Source organism: Neoarius graeffei, chromosome 25, assembly GCF_027579695.1.
Source record: "Neoarius graeffei isolate fNeoGra1 chromosome 25, fNeoGra1.pri, whole genome shotgun sequence".
Lineage (NCBI taxonomy): Eukaryota > Metazoa > Chordata > Actinopteri > Siluriformes > Ariidae > Neoarius > Neoarius graeffei.
In genome coordinates this window covers 55286546-55310277 of record NC_083593.1, presented here as the reverse complement: position 1 = coordinate 55310277, position 23732 = coordinate 55286546, and the positions used below count along the sequence as shown (strand labels likewise).

Sequence of the window (23732 nt, the reverse complement as noted above, 5' to 3'; positions counted from 1 at the left end):
GAGGTAAAGAGAATGGAGAGAATGAGACAGAAGGAAAAGAGAAATAGAAATATAAAAACTGCTGGAGAAAAAATAAAGAAAGAAAGAAAGAAAGAAAGAAAGAAAGAAAGAAAGAAAGAAAGAAAGAAAGAAAGAAAGAAGATAGGAGATAGAAGGAAAAGAAAAAGATGAGAACAACAATGGGAAAGGGGAAAAACAAAAGAAAGAAATGAGAAGGAAAGGACAAAAAAGAAGGAAGGCAAAGGAAAAAGAGGAATAGAAAGAAAGAGTCTTCAAGTCTTTTGAGAGAGAACAGAGAAAACAGAGAGAGAGACAGACAGAGAGAAACAGAGAGACAGAGAGAGAGAGACAGACAGAGAGAACAGAGAGAGAGACAGAGAGAGAACAGAGAGAGAGAGAACAGAGAGACAGACAGACAGAGAGAGAGAGAGAGAGACAGACAGAGAGAACAGAGAGAGAGACAGAGAGAGAACAGAGAGAGAGAGAACAGAGAGACAGACAGACAGAGAGAGCAGAGAGAGAACAGAGAGAGAGAACAGACAGAGAGAGAACAGAGAGAGAGAACAGACAGAGAGAGAACAGAGAGAGAGAGAGAGAGAGAGAGATGAAGCCTCGGTGAAGGTAAAAGTTTTGAGTTGTGGTTAAAACAGTAAAAATCTCCACACAGAATCAACACAGTGAAAAAGTTTTCAAAGGCATCATCTGCGTGTCCACCTGCTTCCCCATTCAGTAGGGAACCACTTCAAACACACACACACACACACACACACACACACACTGTTGCTGAGTGATTCCACACACTTCACTGCACACTGCAAACTCGCAGCACAAACACGCACTCCGTCTGCTGCCACTGGAGCAGCCACAGGCTTTAAATTACACACAGTAAACAGGAAACTCACTTCTTCTCTTCAACACTCACTTCCTGTTTATAGCAGAAATTTTTTTATCATTTTAAAAATTTCTCTCAGTCTTTATGGGGAGGGTGGCAGAGGGGCCCGGGGGGAGGGTGGCAGAGGGGCCCGGGGGGAGGGGTTTATATACCGTATGAGACGCTGTGACCCCGGAGCAGCTCACGCTTCAGTGCTCTGCTTAATAGGCGTGATGTCATTAATCACACAATGGGGCGGGGCCTAAACTGGACGTTCCACAGCATTAATGTAATCACAAACAGATAAAAAGTAAACAGCAAGAAGAAGTGATTGGAATTGTTGACAAATTGCTGTGGCATAGGAGGAATAAAACACTTCAGGACCTGCTGATGAAAGAAAACACACTTAATCATGGTCATGGTTAGGAGAAAGAAAGAAAGAAAGAAAGAAAGAAAGAAAGAAAGAAAGAAAGAAAGAAAGAAAGAAAGAAAGAAAGAAAGAAAGAAAGAAAACTAAGGAAGGAAGCAATGATACTCAAAGTGTTTAGTAGGAATGAAGAAAGAACAAAAGAATGAAAGAAAAAAAACATTAAAGGAGCAAAGCTGTAAGGAAGAAAGAAAAAAGCCAGGGCAGGAGGGAAGGAATAAAGAAAGGAGGAAAGAAGCAATAAAGAATATTAAATATGAAGGGAATGAATGAAGCAAGAAAGAATGAATAAATAAAGGAAAGAATCAAAGAAACATAGAAGGAAAATGAAAGAAGGATGCTAAAGAAGCAAGGAAGAAAGAAGGGAAATAATGACATTCAAAAAGTTAAGAAAGAAAGAAAACTAAGGAAGGAAAAGAAACTTAGGATCCTTCCTTCTTTCCTTTATTTCTTAATTCCTTAGTTTCCTTTCTTAGTTTCATAGATAGATAGATAGATAGATAGATAGATAGATAGATAGATAGATAGATAGATAGATAGATAGATAGAAAACTAAGGAAGCAATAAATGAAATAAGAAGGGAAGAAAGAAAGACAAAACTAAGGAAGACAGAAAGATAAAAGAAAGAAAGATCGATCAATCGATAGATAGATAGATAGATAGATAGATAGATAGATAGATAGATAGATAGATAGATAGATAGATAGATAGATAGATAGATAGAAAACTAAAGCAATTAATAAAAAAGAAAGAAAGATCGATAGATAGATAGACAGATAGATAGAAAACTAAAGAAGCAATGAAGAAAGAAAGAAAGAAAGAAAGAAAGAAAGAAAGAAAGAAAGAAAGAAAGAAAGAAAGAAAGAAAGAAACTAAAGAAGGAAGGAAATAATGATACTCAAAGTCTTTAGTAGGAATGAAGAAAGAACAAAAGAATGAAAGAAAGAACATTAAAGAAGCAACGATGAAAGGAAGAAAGAAAAAGAACACCAGAAAAAGAAACAAGAAAAGAATGAACAAATTAAGGAGAGAATAAAAGAAAGATAGAAGGAAAATGAAATAAGGATTCTATAGAAGCAAGGAAGGAAGAAGGGAAATGATTCCTATAGATAGATAGATAGATAGATAGATAGATAGATAGATAGATAGATAGATAGATAGATAGATAGATAGAAAACTAAGGAAGAAATTAATGAAATAAGAAAGGAAGAAAGAAATGGACAAAACTAAGAAAGAAAGAAAGAAAGAAAGAAAGAAAGAAAGAAGAAAGGAAGGATTTTTTGTAATTTTATGTGGAAGAAATTTTTATTAATTATTTTATCCTCAATAATAAATGAGTAGCATCACTAATGAGCTCACTGTAACGAGCTCATTAACAAACTGTGTATTTCGTAATTAAAGGAGAGACCGTGAAGGTCGGTGTGTTCAGCGTGAGGGTCGGCGTGAAGGTCGGTGTGTTCAGCGTGAGGGTCGGCGTGAAGGTCGGTGTGTTCAGCGTGAGGGTCGGCGTGAAGGTCGGTGTGTTCAGCGTGAGGGTCGGCGTGAAGGTCGGTGTGTTCAGCGTGAGGGTCGGCGTGAAGGTCGGTGTGTTCAGCGTGAGGGTCGGCGTGAAGGTCGGTGTGTTCAGCGTGAGGGTCGGCGTGAAGGTCGGTGTGTTCAGCGTGAGGGTCGGCATGAAGGTCGGTGTGTTCAGCGTGAGGGTCGGCGTGAAGGTCGGTGTGTTCAGCGTGAGGGTCGGCGTGAAGGTCGGTGTGTTCAGCGTGAGGGTCGGCGTGAAGGTCGGTGTGTTCAGCGTGAGGGTCGGCGTGAAGGTCGGTGTGTTCAGCGTGAGGGTCGGCGTGAAGGTCGGTGTGTTCAGCGTGAGGGTCGGCATGAAGGTCGGTGTGTTCAGCGTGAGGGTCGGCGTGAAGGTCGGTGTGTTCAGTGTGAGGGTCGGCGTGAAGGTCGGTGTGTTCGGCATGAGGGTCGGTGTGTTTGGTGTGAGGGTCGAAGTTTTCGGTGTGAGGGTCGGTGTGTTCGGCGTGAGGGTTGGTGTTTTCGGCATGAGGGTTGACGTGAGGGTCAGTGTGTTCGGCGTGAGGGTCGGTGTGTTCGGCGTGAGGGTTGGCGTGAGGGTCGGTGTTTTTGGCGTGAGGGTCGACGTGAGGGTCAGTGTGTTCGGCGTAAGGGTCGGTGTGTTCGGCGTGAGGGTTGGCGTGAGGGTCGTGTTTTTGGCGTGAGGGCTGAAGTGAGGGTCAGTGTGTTCGGCGTGAGGGTTGATGTGTTCGGCTTGAGGGTCGGTGTGTTTGGTGTGAGGGTCGAAGTTTTCGGTTTGAGGGTCTTTGTTCGGCGTGAGGGTCGGTGTGTTCAGTGTGAGGGTCGAAGTTTTCGGTGTGAGGGTCGATGTGTTCGGCGTGAGGGTCGGTGTTTTCGGCGTGAGGGCTGACGTGAGGTTCAGTGTGTTCGGCATGAGGGTTGATGTGTTCGGCGTGAGGGTCAGTGTGTTCGGCATGAGGGTTGGCGTGAGGGTTGGTGTTTTGGGCGTGAGGGTTGACGTGAGGGTCAGTGTGTTCGGCGTGAGGGTTGATGTGTTCGGCGTGAGGGTCGGTGTGTTCGGCGTGAGGGTCGGTGTGTTCGGCGTGAGGGTTGGCGTGAGGGTTGGTGTTTTGGGCGTGAGGGTTGACGTGAGGGTCAGTGTGTTCGGCGTGAGGGTTGATGTGTTCGGCGTGAGGGTCGGTGTGTTCGGCGTGAGGGTCGGTGTGTTCGGCGTGAGGGTTGACGTGAGGGTCAGTGTGTACGGCATGAGGGTTGATGTGTTCGGCGTGAGGGTCGGTGTGTTCGGCGTGAGGGTTGGCGTGAGGGTTGGTGTTTTTGGCGTGAGGGTTGACGTGAGGGTCAGTGTGTTCGGCGTGAGGGTCGGTGTTTTCGGCGTGAGGGTTGGCATGAGGGTCGATGTGTACGGCAGCTGCTGTCTGATACATGTTTCATGTAGATGATGTGTTTAGTGTCGCGTGTTCACTGAAGCAGCGCTGTACACCGAGAGAAGCTTCAGTTCCAGTAAAGTTTCTTTTTTTTCAGACACTGAGATGAAAGCAGGGTGACCTGCAGCAGCTTCGTTCCCGTACACACACACACGCGCGCACACACACACACACACACACACACACACACACACACACACACACACACACACTCCATCCTTCAGCCCGTTCACAGTGAAGCTCTTCACGCCTAATCTCCTATGTTAAAGCAATTCGTTCTGTCCCAAACCTGAACTAACTCCCTCCATACATTCCTGTAACCCTCCTGCCACCCCGCCCGGGGGTCTGAAACGGGGAGTCCATCGACTCGTCCCTCTTCTGCCCTGCAAGTGTTTCCTGTGCACACACTCTCGGGTTTCAGAGCAGGTAGAGTTTCATCCTGCGCCACTTTATCCACAGCCTCTGCTGCCATTGTTCTGTTTAACGGCTGTGTTTTCATTTGAAATTTGAATCGAAGCACGCTGAGGGATTCGAAACTTCAGTGGCAGGTTGTGAAAAGAGAGCGAGATGTGACGCGGGGCTCGGGTCACTCCAGACGCGGGGGATGGGTGGGAAACCACGGCTAACACACGGGGGGTGTTTCAGAAGCCTCGGGCACAATGAGCACCATCACACTGTTCGAGTGTGTACTCACACTCACACTGCAACAATGTGGGTCTTCTATTGTTCACACAAACCAAATGAACCAGCAGGGACAGGAAATAACACACACACACACACACACACACACACACACACACACTAATATGGAAGTACAGCTTGTAACCAACTTATAAATATATGACTGTGTGAGTTTAAAATGCAGCTCAAAGTCAAAGTGCCTTACAGTGTGGAGTAAAAAAAAAAACAAAGAAAGACGCAAACATGAGTCAAAAAATAAAAACGTGAAATAAATAAGTTTAAAAATAATAGTATTGTAGAAATTAAGGAAGGAAGGAAGGAGGGAGGGAGTAATGGTAGAGAAAAGTTTAAAAAGATAATAATGTAGGAAATAAGGGTAAGGAAAAAGGGGTTGAAAGAAAGAAAGAAGAAAGGAAGGAGCAAGGGTAAGGAAGGAAGGAAGGAAGGAAGGAAGGAAGGAAGGAAGGAAGGAAGGAAGGAAGGACATGAAAATCAAAAAGAAAGAAAAAAGAAAGAAAAACAACAAAAGAAAGAAAGAAAGAAAGAAAGAAAGAAAGAAAGAAAGAAAGAAAGAAAGAAAGAAAGAAAGAAAGACAAAGGTTGTAGGAAAGAAAATGAAAGAAGGAAGGGAGAAAAGAAAGGAAGGAAGGAAGGAAGGAAGGAAGGAAGGAAGGAAGGAAGGAAGGAAGGAAGGAAGGTTATGTAGGAAAGGAAAGAAAGAAAAGTTTAGAAAAAAGTCGTAATAAAAGACACAAACTCGGCTTGTCATGTCACTGAGAAACTGTAAGTCGTAAACTCCTCCATTCACATTCAATAAACATCTAATAATAAACTTCACCAAATCAACAGTGAGAGATTTTTTTTATTTGTTTATTTGAAGCCTTCGTCGTGCACGTTACCTGAATGAGCTGTTACTATGGAAACAGTAACGTATTCAAACGAGTGTATTAATTACATTCCAGCTTGGACTCCAGTCTAACTCATGCTGTTACAGAAAATTAATCAACACCTTCTGAGCTGCATAAGCTCCAGCACTGTGCACAAAACTGATGAGGGTTTTTTTATTATTATTAATATTTTTTACAAACGCGTGAAAAATGTGACCCTGCGTCCTGAAATAAAGAGAAACTTGTGGCATTTTGACCGCTTTGACTCGAAGGACTCAACTTTCATAACCTATGTGTTCTAGAGTAACACTAACACACTACAGAGAGCGACAGTCGAGTCCCTGAGACGAGGTTTATACCCTGAAGGCTTGGAAACGACACCACGCTTCTCCTCCTCCTCATCCCACCCTCCTGTAAGTCAGAGATCTCCACCTGAGCGAACAGCCCCTCCAAAGCTTTTGTTGTTTTCTCAAACAGACTGTGAGCTCGGGCTCAGAGGAGACGCCAAATCCTAAATCCTTCCAGACGTCTTTGTTCTGCTCCTGTTTTACATCAGGAACGTGTTCAGTTTCCTTGTTTGGGAATGTTCATAATAAGTTATTGAGTGTGAATTTCCATCCAGGCCTCTTTCTCCTGCAGGGGAGAGTCTACACGTTTATAATGTGATCTTTTAGGGTGTAGATACGCCTTGAGTAAGTCGAAACCCATGATTATTGTCGATACGTCAACACAATTGTAACTATCTGTTTTCGCAAGACGACCTAAACTTTTTTTATTTTTATTTTAGAAAGGAATAAACAACTCAGAAACTCCTCTTATAAAACAACTCATTAAAAATGATTACAATCTTTGATTAAATAAAGAATGACAAGTTTTATATAAATATCTATATATTATATAAACACGAGTGTTTTACTGGGAAATACACCACTGGTATTTTTCATCCGAGCTCCATCCGGGACATGGAGAACCAAAACCGTGACAAATCTCTATCTGTCACTTGTGAGGAAATCAATGAATTGTTTTGATAAATTTGGGGACTTTTTGTTTGTGAATGTGTCGATATAATAAAAAGAAAATCACATGCTGGCTTGAAGATATGAACTTTATCTTCTCGTGTTGAAAAACTCGCATTTTTCATATGAAATCCATCGCGGATCTGAGTGACACATTTAAATAATATTGTTTGGCTTTTTTTCGTGGTCTATCAGATATATTCCATTCAGCTAGCATGATACCGAACAAGTCAAAAACGAGTAGCTGAATGGAGTATATCTGATAGACCATGAAAAAAAGCCATTATTATTATTATACATACACATTCCTTTCGGGTGTTCAACGCGTCTTTCTCTTTCAAAATTCTCTCAAAATCTTCCGTATTTAACAAAGCAAACCTGGCGGCCATGTTTGTTTACAAATTGTCACAGTCGCTCGCTTAATATGGAAGTTTTACGTCTCGTAATACACATAGGATAAGTGATATGTTAACAATATTGCATGCTATCAAATCAAATGGATGAAACCCGCTAAAGGGAATAGAACACATGCTTTTATTCCATGGAAGAAGTGTCCTGTGTGAATAATAATTCCCGATATTTCACTCCGATGGCGTCACTCACAGTGTTTTCCCACTGGCTAGATGTACGTTGTCAAAATGGTGAACCGGTTCAAAATTAAAATTTTTTTGATTAACTTGTGGTGTTTTTTGTGGATGTGTCCATAGAATATAAAGAATATGGTGCGAAGATTTGAAGTTTTTCTCGTCTTCAAAATATTTCACTCATTTACTTCACTCACCCATGATATATACGCTCACCACTTGAAGATAAACTTCATCTCTTCACACCACCATGTAATATCCTCTATATATTATCTATTATCTGTTTCTAGTAATATGTAATGTCACACCAGCATATTAGAGATATGGTAGGGGAAAAAAGAAAGAAAGATTGAGCTGAGGGTGGGGTAATACTCTGAGAATACTCAGAATTTCTGAGATTAAAGCCGTACATTTTGGAGAAAATTTGGATATTCTCTGAGATTATAAAGTCACAAATTTGCGAGAAAAAAGTCAGAAATTCTGAGATTAAAAAGTCACAAATTTATTTTATTTTATTTTTTTTGTCAAAGAACCACTTCATGGTTAGCGCTGTCGCCTCACAGCAAGAAGGTCCTGGGTTCGAGCCCCGTGGCCGGCGAGGGCCTTTCTGTGTGGAGTTTGCATGTTCTCCCCGTGTCCGCGTGGGTTTCCTCCGGGTGCTCCGGTTTCCCCCACAGTCCAAAGACATGCAGGTTAGGTTAACTGGTGACTCTGAATTGAGCGTAGGTGTGAATGTGAGTGTGAATGGTTGTCTGTGTCTATGTGTCAGCCCTGTGATGACCTGGCGACTTGTCCAGGGTGTACCCCGCCTTTCGCCCGTAGTCAGCTGGGATAGGCTCCAGCTTGCCTGCGACCCTGTAGAAGGATAAAGCGGCTACAGATAATGAGATGAGATGAGATGAACCACTTCATTTCACTTTGCAAGGTTGGCTCAAGACCACAGATGCCACGGCTGAGCTGAAAGTTCTAGGAAATGCAGTCTTTCCTCCTCAATCATGAATTATATAAAAATAAAGTGCTAACAGATTTTCAACTGCATTTCCCAGAATGCACAGGAAGCATGTAATTGTCGTCTCAGAGAATATTCAAGTTTTTTTTTTTTTTCTCATAAATTTGTGACTTTTTAATTTTGGAATTTCTGAAGGGTTTTTTTTTTCTCACAAAGTAATAACTTCATAATCTCTGAGAATATCTGAATGTTTGTCATAATTTTTTTTACTTTAATTTTGGAAATTCTGAGTTTTTTGCTTTTTTCCCCTCTGAATATTACTCCCGCCCTCATATGTGTAGTTTTGTATTTTTTTAATCTGCTACAGTCTTAACATGCTGCTGTATAATGTTCTGTAACATCCATAAAATAAGTTAGTTCCTGCTGTAACTTCATATTAAAGCAGCTGTAAACAGGGCTGCTGTTATTCTCAACCAATCAGATTTGAGAATTTGACAGTGCTTGATTAAAATAATATGAATATTAAATAATAAATTGTGTGAAGTTTTAGTTTCATAAAACTAGAGAAAGTATTTAATGTTAATATAAATTTTAATATACAGTAAATGACTCTGATTTATGCATAAGGAATAAAACGTGATGGGCCGTACTGTTAGAAGGAAACAACTCCATATGAAAGTTAATTATTTTCCAATGACAGCACGCTCCCAAAGTACAGCGATTTATCCCAAACAATTTTTCATTTGTTAATGAATGTCACTTTGGTGCTTGCTTTAAACCTTTTAAACTTGAAAATTAATATTCGGAAATGTTTCTGAAACAAGTTAGTTCCTGTTCTCACTTACGTTATAGCAGCTATAAAGAGTCGATCCCTCACCTGCCTCTGTTTAGGGCTGTTCACACGGCACATATTTTTTGCATCGATGCTGCACCGATGTATTTTGTTGCGATATATCTTACACCGGTGTAAATTTTGTGGAGCGTTCACACATCACAACCCTGCTTACTAGAGAGAATCGTGTTAGCACCGGTGCAGCCCCACTTGCGTTCACACAGCAGTTTTTGCGACCGTGCTATACGATAGTAATAATGCGGAAATGAAATATGCGCATGCGTGAAAATGTACTTCCTTTTCCCGGTTGTCATGGCATCACCAAGCGTCGGGAAAACAACGTGGATGAAGACACCAGTGTTGCCAGATACTGCTGACGTTTTCCAGCCCAAAATATGATCAAATCCGCCAAAATGCACTTAAAACCGCCCAATCTGGCAACACTGGAAAACACGCAGTTCTGTTGTTGTTGATATTCGCCATTTTGGAAGCGCAAAATACCAGGATGCAAATTATGCAATGCCCGTATGTAATCAACTCTCCTCACGCGTAGCGAGTCTACCCCTGTAGCGTTCAGACGTCCCATTTTATATCGGTGCTGCCCCGCAAACTAGCATTTACTCCGGAGTAAATTTCTTAAACCACCTCCCGAGCAGGGTTAGATTTGCACCAGTTTAAGCAGCTTTCAGGGGCGACACCGGTATAACTTTGTACCATGTGAACGCTCTACCGGGGCAGCCCCGGTGCTACACCGGAGTAAAAGTTGCCATGTGAACACTCCTTTTGTCTCTTTCAAAATTAAGTCACAATGAAACCATGAAGCATAAAATTTTCTGTCATGAAGATAAAAGACAAGAGTGCTCTGAGAGCACAATGATCCCCCGCTGGCAACTCGGCCATAACTCTGGTAAAATGTGACTGAATTGAACGAAATTGCAATATCCGTATTACCGACATATAACAAAGAACCTTACAAAGTTTCGTGAAACTCCTCCAAAAATTGTGAGAGGAGTTGATTTCAGAAGGTGAGTACCCTTCCTGGGACGGACGGACGGACAGACAGACATCACCATGACATAATCCCCCTTTGGTCCTTTCAGCCAGCGGGGGATAAAAAAACTTTTTGCCAAATTGCATGAAATTCCTCCAAAAATTGTGAGGGAAGTTGATTCCAGAAAGCAAGCACACCTTGATGAAATTGTCAAAGTACAAGTTTGTTAATAATCAAGGGCATAACTCTGGGAAAATCTGCCCAAATTAAACAAAATTTCAATCTGTGTATAACTGTCATATAACAAAGCCTTTTGCCAAGTTTGGTGAAATTCCTCCACAAATTGTGAGAGGAGTTGATTTCAGAAGAACGTACACCCTCATGAAATTATCAAAGTACAAGTTATTTAATCAAAGGTAAAAACTCTGGGAAAATTTTCACAAACGAAATTAAATCGCAATCTGCGTATTACCGTCATATAACGAGGCCTTTTGCCAAGCTTCGAGAAATTCATCGAAAAATTGTGAGAGGAGTTGATGTCAGAAGGCGAGCACACCTTCATGAAATTGGGAAAGTATAAGGGCTGTAACTCTGGTAAAATGCGACCGAATTGAACAAAATAACAATATGCATATTACCGACATATAACAATGCCTCTTGTCAGGTTTGGTGAAATTCCTCCAACAATTGTGAGAAAAGTTGATTTCAGAATGTGAGTACTCTTCCCAGGATGGACGGACGGACAGACGGACATCGCCACGACATAATCCCCTTTCGGGCCTTTTGGCCAGTGGGGAATAAAAAATATCATGGAAGACTCCTTCCATAAGTGTTCAATAAACTTGCATTAATATCAACCTATCACTCGTATCACAGCTGGAAAAATACTGTCAGTGCTGTGCAGGTTGAGAAAATGAATCCACACCTTCTGAATCAAGAGCTCAACCTTTCTCCTAGAGAAAGGAATTTAGGCTGTCTTAGATTACAGGAAGTATTATTTAACTGGATGAGATCTAGACAATATAGTCTTTATTTAACATCACCGCTTCTTCTTCGAAGGCTGTAGGATTTGAACAGCAAGAGCTTGAGGAAATGGAAATGTTTCACATGAGGCAGGGAACATCATGTGGGCATAAAAATGTTCTTTAAATGACACATAAACCATGCTAACCATCGCTAATAGCTTCACTGTACAAATACCAAGGTGACTCCACTGACTGTTAGCCATATTAGCATTAATGCCTACTCCAAACATTCCTTCCTGAATTGTCCTGGAAACAGAGCGACGGACAGATGCAGACCGTCCCACGTCTACCCTGCCAACTAATAAAATCTTCCTCTCGGCTAATGAAAGGTCGTAGGGTCGAACCCCCTAGTTATACAGGGGTCACGATGGCACTATAAACTCTACAGCTTCCAACGTAACCACGGCAGCTATTCGTCTGCTCTACATTAGCGCCATTGTATGCCTTTTCAAGGACAAGCTCCACTCGCAGCCCATTGAATATGGTGTCCTATTCATACACACTCTTTGTACTACAGCCTCGGAGCACACAATGATGTAATGAGATGGAGGAAAAGCGAGAACTTCCCCGCAGACACGCAAGAGTACAGTTACAGCAACTCGGGAGTGACACGGCGATAAGGTGGAGGGATTAGCAAAACGGCTAAGACTTAATACGTCGTAACAATGAGGTTCACGCAGACATTTTATCTGTAAACAAGTAAAAATTACTTAACGTTTAATTTCAGTTAAATCTTCCCGATTTAACTTGTGCTTACTTCAGCTTGTGTTAATCATAGTATTAATCATTACACAAAGAAACTTTAGGCTGCATATTTAACATCTAATTATCTCTACAATCTTTATCTAACTGTATTATTAACTAGTTAGATTACGGTATTTATTTAAGCTCAGTTAATTGCTTTAATGTTTACAAAGAAAAAATTTCTTAAGCTATCTTGCTTTACTATTCCCGAAAGTAACTGATTTCAGCTTGTGTACATCATATTAATTGTGACAGAAAGAAATTTTAGCGAATATATCTACAAGCACGATCAACTTTTCTTAGGTAGCTACATGAGCGTATTTATTTAAGTTCTGTTAATTGCTTCAACATCTAAAATGGCAGCCTTTGTATTCCTGATCTTAACTTTGGTAATTATCTCCACAAATATTATCTAGCTATGTCTAGCTAACTAGACTAGGCTGTTTATTTATTTAAGTTGACTTTAATGTTACCAAGGGTAACTGATTTTGGATTGTGTTCATGTTATCGATTATTACACAAAGAAACTTTAGCTACGAGATCTTGCTAATTATCTCAACAAAACTAACTTGATTAGCTAGCTAGATTCACACTCGCTACATGTCACAATCCGAAAAGTTTGTCTACTCGACCGGTGTCGCCATGATTGAAAATCACGTGATTGCATTCCTGTGCGCTGATTAGGGGATACTGATAGGCAAAACAGCACGGCATGTAAGGTTCACGAACACCGTTTCAAGCTTTGGCCAATCAGCGCACAGGGATGCAATCATGTGATTTTCAATCATAGCAGCGCCGGCGGATGAGACGAACTTTTCGGCTTGATTCAGAAAACTGGCAGCAGGGGACACTGATATTGATTTGAAGTTGCTGACATGTTGACTGGGGAAACCTTTATTGTTTTGTGATCAAACGGAGACTGACAGATGGTATGTTTAGTGGACCGTTCATGAATTACAGCTTTGGGGATTTTCCGTGTCATAACTTGTAGAAAAAGAAGACCGAGGAGGATTGTGTACTGTGACATGTAGTGACTGTGGCCAGATTAGGTTATTTATTAAAGTTTAGTTAATAATCTAAGCTCCCTGATTCATTATTTCATTCAGGAATTTAGTTTGTATGCGATTTTTTGGCTTTGTGAGATTTTGCCAAAGCACTAGAACACATTTTGGTCTCTAACTAGCTTCTGAGTTTGGAGTATTATGTTACATAGCATTCCATTAGTGGCTTAGACATGTGATATAATCATAAACAAACAAACTACAAGGCACTGTATATTGTCCACTCAGATGGTAAGACTTTACATATCTTGAAGTAAACGTCCTTCACAGTAATTAGTGTATCTCAATGCAAGTCTGGGGGGGTGGGGGCACATACTTATGGAAAGTGTGAAATTCTGGAGTGGTGTCTGTAGTCAAGTCAATGTCCCTCTCACGCCAGAATCTGGTCTTCCCAGGCAGTCTCCTGTCCCAGCACTAACCAACTCTTTAAGGCGTATGGGTGCCGCGCTGATCTCTGTTTCCATAGCCCTCGGCCTCTCGCCTATAGAGAGTGTGCACGTGACGTCACGAGGTCACGTGATATTCGTTTATCCGCCATTTTGGATGGCAAGGCCACACATAGAACTTAGACGAACCCGTTCTAATTATCAAGTGTGTGGGAGTAGATCTTTCGAGAATGGTTATATCTTGTTCAGCATTTGGTTGTACCAATAGACAGGGCCAAAAGGAGGGCGTGTCATTTTATAGATTCCCCGCAGACGAGGAGAGACACGTAAAATGGGTGTCCGCTGTGCGAAGAGAAAACTGGTACCCCAGTTCTACCAGCCGAATTTGTAGTGAACACTTCATATCAGGTAGGTGTAATCTTCTAATTCAATACTCCTAGTACATCTGTTAAGTTGATTTTCGGATTGAATGATAGCTGCATACTTAGAAACTAGACAGTCTCGAACGTTTAAAATGGCTATGCCTAGCCCTACTACCCTGGCCTAGTCTATGACAATGTTTTATCTTTTTGGCTCATATATGCCTTTGAAAGGCCAATCCATAGTAGGGATGGCGAAAACTAAAAAAAATCTCGACCAACCACCGAGCCTCATTAGCCGGTTAAAGTCGGTTAACCTATGAGTTTAAACAGGGATGCAAACGGCGGATGCGCCTTTTTCACGGCTGAATCGCGCAGATCCGATTTTTTTTTGGGGGGGGGGGCGTTGGAGTGTCTGAATAATTTTATCAGAGTAAATTATGTATTAAAATTACTAAATGAGCAAATGCCGTTACAGTCCATGAAACAGGAAGTATTAGTATGAGAAGAAAACAGTAATTCAGAAAGCTGCGCACATTTGCGCAGCTTCCGCGCAAACGTGCGCAGCTGTTTTTCAGACAAAAACATACATATTTACAACCCTGTCATTATCTGGAACTGAGTTTAGATTTCGAACATTCTTAAGATAAAACGTCCTGCATAGTCTCTTTATGATAAACGTCTTAATGCCACTTACCCGTGAGGTTATCAAGTAGACATTCTTCTCCGGGACCTTCCAGAGGTATAGTTGGGATACCCATCCCGCAACAAAATATTTATAAGCTTCCAGGCTCTTGTAAGCTTTGAGGGCTTTGCCAGTGTAACACGATTCACGATTAACGAGAAAATGTCGTGGTAGGCCAGATCAGGCAAATCGCCGGCACCGCAGCTCCGAATTTCCCTGAACAAGGATTGCGGTAAGTTGTACGGATCTGCAATCCCCAACCTGGAACACTTTTCCACGTAACGCTGCCTCACGTCACCTTCAAAATGCTGAACAAACTTAGACAAGTAATCGCGCGATGTAGATGGGGTATTTTCCGAATTTTCTTGGAGATTACTGCTGGATCCATTACGCTCACGCAAGGTAAACAATCCTGATGCCGTCCAATATGGCGGAGTACACACGTGCGGGTCACGTGACTGCACATCCTCTATACAGCTAGGGTTACAGTGGGGGGCTGGTCCTCTGGTAACTGCAAGAGTTTGACTCCCCACTCACATCTGTATTGCAGTGTGCCTTACCAGACAGTAGTAGGTGCCATTTTTATGATGGTCTTTGGTATGACCTGACCGCAAGTAGAACTCGCGATCTCCCGGTCGAGAGGCGGACATGCTAACCACTAAGCCAACTCACGGCCAGTGTCTGTAGTATTGCACACAAATTAGAGACCTAAATATGGGATACGTTCCATAAGTAAGTCTTCCTCCCACCTCAAAAAAAGCCCCGCCCCAACACCCTTGGTTCAAATGACCAAAGTCTGTACAGGGTTGCCAGGTCTCAACCAAACTACTCATTTAAAAAAAGTCTGAAACTAGCCCAAAAATCACACATCACATTTTTTCCTCACTCTTTACCCAGGAAAAAAGTTCACCACCGTGGTGCACATGCATTTCTAATTCACAGGACGCAAAACACCTGTTTATCTTCGCCTGATTATTACAGAATTTATCCACAACATAATCACTGTTTCCTTCTCTTAATCTTTATAATACATCTTACAACCTGAAAGGTTCTGGATATCGTAGCTACACTGGCTGCACTTGAAGAGTTTAGTTCCAAAACGAATGGAATATCCAATTCCACTGATTCGAGAAAAATCACTTTTTCTGATTATGGGAAGTGATAAAAGGAAAACCACTGTATCCTGTTTTAAAATTTATTGACTAACTCCTTAATGATAATAAACTTCAAAAATGAAATCCAGAACTAATTAACAGCTTTTAACTGAACCAAGTAATTATTTTTTTGTCAAGTCACCACGCCACGGCATTTTCCCCCAAAATGCTATGGTACATATGCCTTTTTTTAAAGTGCATTAACCGTGTTCTTTCATGACAGATCTGAAATTGGATATATAATGTGCTTTAGTATCCTGAAAAATGGCCAATGTCAGCCGGTGTGAGTTTATCAGCATGGCAAAACACACATGTACGTGCTTTATGCGTGTACACAACGGCTGGTATTTTCCCAGCACCAGAATGCCGCATTTTTTTAACGTGTTCTTGATTAGGATTTGCTTTTCGTGGCCTACGTTTCTTCCCCACTGGTGAAACCATCACGGCTTCCTCCGTTCCATCGAAATTATTCATAATTCAGCGTGAAATTGTCCAGTAAATTCGAGAAGTGACGAAGCGATTTCCTACTTCATGGGCACAGCCATCTTAGAAGACTTCATATCAATTGCGGCCTCTTGCCGCTTTTCCACTACAAACGCGGCTGAGTCGGGCTGAGCCGTGCCGTGCTGAGTCGAGCTGAGCGGGGCTGTTGGAGTTGCATTTCGACTACAACCGCGCTGAACCGTGCTGGCTGGAAGTGGGTGGACACATTGGGTGGAGTTAGCGAAAGTGGGTGGACGTCACGTGATGTCGTTAAGCAGCGCAAACAGTGACATCAGTGATCTTTTAAGCGGTAGTCTCACGACCCGGATAGTAAACAATAAACATGGAGTCGTTAGTGTTGCTGGTCTTGGTTTTGTGGCTTGTTGTCACCAACAACGCAAACAGATACTGGCAAGAGCGCATAGATGAGGCGAGGCGCATAAGGCTTCAGAAATTCTCGTAATTCTTCTTCTTCCGGGTTTACGGTGTTTACAGATCCCAGCATGCCCGCGGGGCGTGTGTGGGCATGTGAGGACACTCCTCCTCACCAATCAGTGCACAGGGGAGTGTCTGCTCACGCCCCCAGCCTCACTCGGCTCGGTTTGGCTCGCTTCAGCCCCACTCAAAAACGGTGCGAGTTTTAGGGGCTAAGCAGGGCTGAAGCGAGCTGAGTCGAGCTGTTTTTTGGTAGTCGAAACGCGAGCCGTGTCGGGCTGAAGTGAGCTGAAGCGAGCTGAAGTGAGCTGAAAAAGGGTAGTGGAAAAGGGCCATCTGATTGACCAAATGGATATGTCTGGTTTTGAGAAAAATCGGTGATGGCACTTGTTGTGTTTCGGAATGAAAAGCCGTAATGCAGTGTGTAAATCAATGGCAGATATCGGGTTTTGGTAAAAACTTAATGTGGTACGGGTAAGATATGATAATTGCTGATGGTTTGGTGGTAGGAGTTTCAATTTTTCAAATTTGGCATTTATCGCGTTTTGGAACCAAACTCTTCACTCAGACTTCAACTTTGTTTGCGGAAAAGGATTAGTTTTAATTCTGATTATTTCCTAAAAAAAAAACCAAGACCTAGACCAAAAACGTGATATTTATCAGACATATGCTATACTAATCATGCTAGTCAATTCTGAAAAGCTCACCTTCATATCTGGGATGCACTCGTGGTGGATGTGCTCCGAACTTCATGAGGATGGGAACGTCGTAATCCCGACGGACCCACTCGACTACATGCAGCGGAGCCGAGGAAACTTCCGCAGGAGCCCTGAGGGGACAACTGAGCAGCGCTGAACCTCCTTGTTTCACCTGCAGTGTGGACTGAACACATCCGACTCCACCTGATACAGAATCGCACAATTTTTTTTGTCTAATTATAACACGTTAATCCAATTAAACATGTTTATTTTTATTATGATAGAGCTTTATATCTTCATTCTTCCTCACCAAATAAGCAGAGCACCAGAGCAGCAGCAGCAGTGATTCTAACTCCAGGTACAGGAAGCTCCTTTAGTGCCATGGCAGACGTTCAAACACACTCAGACATCGCCTTAACTGAGAGAAAGATCGATCCGGTCAAATATTATTCAATAATCAATGATCTAAATTCACTAGATGAGTCGATAAGATTCACTTTATCGCACATTTAACCATAAATTATTCAAACAAGGTAAAAAAATCCTCTACTAAGGACTGTTTTTAAACACCAGTTAACTTCTGAAACAAGATTATGATTAGGGTTTGTTTTTTTTTTTACAAATAGACAGTTGAGTGCAAAAGTTTATACACCCTTACGACCAAAATCAAGAATTTCTCTGTAAGTTTCTTCATTGCAAGTCAATGTTAAAGCACAGAAAGTACAGTATATCAGTTTACATGTTTGCACAGCCTTACACTGTTATTTTCTGACAACATCAAGCCCTTTAATAAATTCTTTATTCTTTTTGTACCACAGCAAATTTGTCAATTATATTATTTTTCCATTTATAGCTACATTTAATGTTGAACGTCCCTAAAACTATTTAGTGTAAGACAAAGCACTGACACTGGAGAATCCTTTCATAAATGCTAAATAAACTTCTCTTTACAAAAAAAAATCACCATATCAACAATTATGCTGATTTAAGTGTTTTAATCTGGTTATGTATTGCTTTAAAGGGGCTGACTCACTCTTCCCAGAATCCTCTGCGCCGAGTAGCAAGTCGCCATTTTTGCATCCGTCAATATTCTATTCTACTGTTTGAACAACAATACGCAACAATGTGATGACATGCTAAGTGATATAAATTATTCTATCCACATTCACTGGATATGAGCAATCGCATGCTCTGATTGGCTACTCTACTACTAGGATATCAGCTCATATACCCTGAGTAGAGAAAAACAAAATGGCGGTGCGTGTTCCTGAACCAACCAAGGACGAAATAAAAACTCTACTTGAAAACAGAACACCAAAAAATACAAAAAAAAGCAACAAAATATGGAACAAAAGTATTTGATGGAAAGAACTTATCTTTTTTAAAAATTATTTTTAAAGAATTATTATTATTATAGCATTTTTCACAAATTGCTCCTGTCATTTCACTGGTTTGTTTACATTCTAAGTGGAAATTATTTTGTCGGACATTTTGTATAAAGTTTTTATTGATCGAATTTGCAAAAAATAAAAATGCTCTGTTTTTTTCAAAATCCAGTGAATGTGGAGAGAATAAAACAGTTATTCCACCCAATCTCATCATACATGAATTATAGACAACTCGGTGTTGCGTGCCTCACCGGCTATCAGCTCATGTACGACTCGATTTCATGGAATAACTGTTAAATATAATGTGAAATTGAAGATATTTTGTTAAAATATCTATATTTAAGAATTATTCACAGAAGGTGAAGTGAATATCAGTGAATAATAACTGAGACGAAGTTGAGGTCGAGGTTATTGTTCACTGATATTCACTGAGCCTGAGGCAGCTAAGGCCAAGTTTACATTAGACCGTATCTGTCTCGTTTTCTTCGCGGATGCACTGTCCGTTCACATTAAAACGCCGGGAAACGCCGGGAAACGGGAATCCGCCAGAGCCCACGTATTCAATCCAGTTCGTGTCTGGTCCGGTGCTGTGTAAACATCGAGAATACGCGGATACGCTGTGCTGAGCTCTAGCTGACGTCGTCATTGGACAACGTCACTGTGACATCCACCTTCCTGATTCGCTGGCGTTGGGATCTCAAACACAGCAGCTCAGTCCTGAATCACTGCTCGTGCGCTTCACTCGCGCGCTCTGTGAGCTACGCAGGGCCAGAGTGCGCACCCTCCAGAGGGCACTCGCTGTTCAGGGCGGAGTGATTTGGAGCGCAGGAGGAAGCGCTGAGCCGCACTGAGGTTTATTTACACATTTCAACCTCCTTCAGGCGCTTAAACTCAGTGAGAACATGAACATCACAGCCAGGTGTGTTTATTTGCTGGAGAAGGTGTTCGCTTGCCATCCTTCCACTTGCAAGTGGTGAGTGACTTGCGCATGCCCGATATGCACTGGGATCATGTGACGTACCGTCTAATTAGTCATGTGATTAGCGTATCCGTGTATTGGCGTTGCTGTGTGCACGCGAATCGTGTATTGGCGTTGCTGTGTGTACGCGAATCATTTTAAAAACGTTAATCTGATGATCCGCTGATTCGAAATAATGTAAACAGGGCCTAACTGTTTTAATATAAATACACAGGTGATTATTTTAAAAAAATACAAAAAAAATCATATTAAAAATTATTTATTTCAATCTTCAAAAGCTTCATGCAAATGTAATAATTTTGCGACCTAGACTTGTGTCACTTATCTACGCCGAGCCACATAAAATATTTTGTTTTGAAATCAATAAAATAAACCACAATCCCACCTTACCTTTGAATAGTTTTAGACCAAACTTCAGAGCATCTTTAGTGCTTTTAAGAACAGCATTTTCTTTCATCATCTGTAATTCTTCCTCACTTACGGTGAGAAAGGCGATCAGCCGCCATTTTGCCGAGTCGCTCGAGGTGATTATCGAGAAATAGTCTGAATTTCTCGACCAATCAGGGCGCACGATTTTCTATAATCACCTGCATATTTATACCCATTTAAATTATTCCAACTGATGCTTTCTGTATTCTGTTGGAATGGACCAGAAACTATGAGGCATATCCTATTCAAAACTTGAAGAAAAAGTCTGAGATGGCTTTCAAAGGCATCACTAACACTAATAGTGAATTTGCAGAGGTTTTGCTGCACAGAAAGCTAGCAGAGTAACCATCACGTGATATAAAAAAACCAACAACAAACTGGATTCTTGGAAGGGAAAGTCTGCCTGTTTAAATACCTGTGAATGAGCTGTTACTATAGAAACGATAACACATTAAAAAGGGCGCATTAATATAAACTTGTGATTCTGTGCTGTATGTGAAAACAACGTTGGTCGTGTCGACTGGTTTGCTCTGCAGCTAACAGGATTAGTGAGTCAGAAGAACTGGATTGTCCACTTGGCGTTGTTCAGTAATTGTGTTTGGCTGATGAGTTGCAGAAGGAACAGGGTTAATAAACAACCCGTGAACAGACTGATTCTTGTCCAGGACTCGTGTTTACAATTACAGCAGCAGTGCTGAAAACTATTTCAGAAACACGGAGTCAAACAGGGAGAAGCTCCAACTGACGTAATTATCATCATTTTAAATGTGTTTTGGTGCGTATCCTATCTGTTATTTGTTATGGCTTGGCAACGTTCCTGTGTGCACTGGATATTTTACAAAAGCGTAATAGTTTTCTTCACATGATTCACATCATATCCAACTCCCCAACTCCACACCCAACTCCAGCGCACAGTCATAAGTGCGTACTACAATTGTCCTTCCATTCTCTGGTTTATTGTGTTTCTTGTAGAACATTTTCTTTGGTTTACTTTGCATATTTTGCAAAAAAAGAATCATGGCCCGTGGTTTCATATGACAGAAAAACAGAGTAGAACTTTTAATTAATTATTAATAACACACCACAATCTGGGGTCTGAGGTCAACTGGACAAAGTACGGTAATGCCAAGTGCGGAAGAGAAGTGAAGAAGAGAGTGTGAGCAGGTTGGAATGGATGGAGGAGAGGAGAATGTCAGGAGTGATTTGTGACAGAAGGATACCAGGAAGAGTGAAAGGAAGAGTGTACAATGGTGTATGGTTTGGAGACAAAGAGACAGGAGGCTGAACTGAACTGGAGCGAGCAGAGCTGAAGATGCTGAGATTCTCATTAGGAGTGGCAAAGTTGGACAGGATGAGAAACCAGAACGTCAAGGACGTAGTAGGTCATCTGGCCTGCCATCAAAACAACCGTGACGACCAAAACATCAACCAGAACTGAAATGTGACGATGTGAGAGAGAACCACCCTCCACGATAAACTGTTTACAACAGGAACAACAACAAAGGACTAAATTTTGTTCCCCGAGGGAAGATCAACCCAAAACATCAATCAGAACTGGAATCAGATGATAAATGAGAGAGAAGATACAATTCTATTCAGAAGAAAATGTGTTAAGTTGACCTAATGACTAATTTGTTAGAAAAAATATGACAATACAATGATCGAGTTTTGTGCAGAAGGTCGAGTTCTTTCAAATAAAATAATCAGAACTGCAATCCACTGAGAACTGAAGGAGGAGACACAATGTAACCAATTGTTTACAACAGGAAACTCAACAAACAAACGGCCAAGATTTGTTCCTCAAGGGAAGATCAACCCAAAACATCAATCAGGACTGGAATCGGATCAGAAATCAGAGAGCAGATACAATTCTAGTGAGAGGCCTGGAAAATTTGTTAATTTGGCCTGATTAGTAACTCGTTAGCAAAAGATTTGACAAAACAATGATCAAGTTTTGTGCAGAAGGTTGAGTTCTTTCAAATAAAACAACAAGAATGGAAACCCGTGGAGAACTGACGGAGGAGATACAATTGAATTGAATTGTGGACGACGGACGGATGATGGACGCCACGCCATGGCAATCAGCCTTACGGACAGATGAGCTAATGAGAATATTAGAGGGACAGGACATGTAGGACGGCTTGGAGACAAAGTGAGAGAGACAAGATTGAGATGGTTTGGAGACATACAGAGGAGAGATCCAGGATATATTGGGAAAAGAATGCAGGAGATGGAGTTGCCAGGTAGAAGGAAACGAACAAGGAAGACCAAAGATGACGTTTATGGATGTGGTGAAGGAGGACATGAGGACAGTTGGTGTGACAGAAGAAGATACAGAGGACAGGAGGAGATGGAGGGATATTATCCGCTGTGGTGAGCCCTAACGGGAACAGCTGAAAGAAGAAGAAGATTAACAATGCATTACATTACAGGCATTTAGCAGACGCTGTTATCCAGAGTGACGCACAACATACCCAGAGCAGCCTGGGGAGCAGTTGTGGGTTAGGCACCTTGTTCAATGGTTATTCAACTATTCCTGCTGGTCCTGGGACTCAAACCAGCAACCTTTTGGTCTGAAAGCTGCTTCTCTCTGACAGTACTTTCTAATAATGTTAGTTAACTGAAGGGTCCATGACTATATGAGTCACCTCTGTATGTACTGTGTTGAAAATACCACAGCATGACAATTAGATATCACAGCTTAGTGAAAGGACTGTGATCACATGACCAGTGACTGACTCACATTCTAGCCTCATTTCCATTTCATGGCAAGTCAAATGAGCTGCAGGAAAGACGGCATGATGTAATTCATGTCAGCGATGAACCTGACGTGCCTAGCGTCGCTCTTATCAGTGTAAACGCTCTGTCACATCCCGGGCGTGTCCAGCTGCAGGACAATAACGCCAGTTGACTCAGTTTACTCATTACCACTTTAAACTGAGTAAGAAATCGATTCATATCATCCCCTGAAATGGTTTCTGTTCATGTGCATGCTGCCATTTTGGTTTTCGTGTTTGGTTAGTTTGCTGTTTTGCTTTATGCAAAAACCTTGAAGCTCTCACTGAGAGTTTGAACAAGAAAAAGTCCAACTGAGCAAAATGAGCACGTGTATATGTACTATATAATAATAATAATAATAATAATAATAATAATAATAATGGTGGCACGGTGGTGTAGTGGTTAGCGCTGTCGCCTCACAGCAAGAAGGTCCGGGTTCGAGCCCCGGGGCCGGCGAGGGCCTTTCTGTGTGGAGTTTGCATGTTCTCCCCGTGTCCGCGTGGGTTTCCTCCGGGTGCTCCGGTTTCCCCCACAGTCCAAAGACATGCAGGTTAGGTTAACTGGTGACTCTAAATTGAGCGTAGGTGTGAATGTGAGTGTGAATGGTTGTCTGTGTCTATGTGTCAGCCCTGTGATGACCTGGCGACTTGTCCAGGGTGTACCCCGCCTTTCGCCCGTAGTCAGCTGGGATAGGCTCCAGCTTGCCTGCGACCCTGTAGAACAGGATAAAGCAGCTACAGATAATGAGATGAGATGAGATAATGAGATAAGATGAGATAATAATAATAATAATAATAATAATAATAATAATAATAATAATAATAATAAAGAAAAAATAATAATTTACATCAGAAGAATATTTTGTCATTTTGTTTACTTCGCATCTATCTTCTCGAAGTAAGGAATAAAACATTCTGTGTCATGCTTCTA

The 23732-nt window shown here is 41.6% G+C and overlaps 1 protein-coding gene across 1 annotated transcript in view; it reads right to left on the bottom strand.

Annotated features, from left to right (window-relative positions):
• igsf9a (immunoglobulin superfamily, member 9a) overlaps window positions 1-23732 on the bottom strand; it is a 75742-nt gene that overhangs the window by 36591 nt on the left and 15419 nt on the right. The window contains exons 2-3 of the mRNA XM_060908749.1: window positions 17539-17646; window positions 17238-17432 (exon numbers count right to left, since the gene is read on the bottom strand). Of these exons, the coding sequence (XP_060764732.1) occupies window positions 17238-17432; window positions 17539-17611 (268 nt within the window). The 5' untranslated portion in view covers window positions 17612-17646. The remainder of the gene's footprint in view (window positions 1-17237; window positions 17433-17538; window positions 17647-23732) is intronic.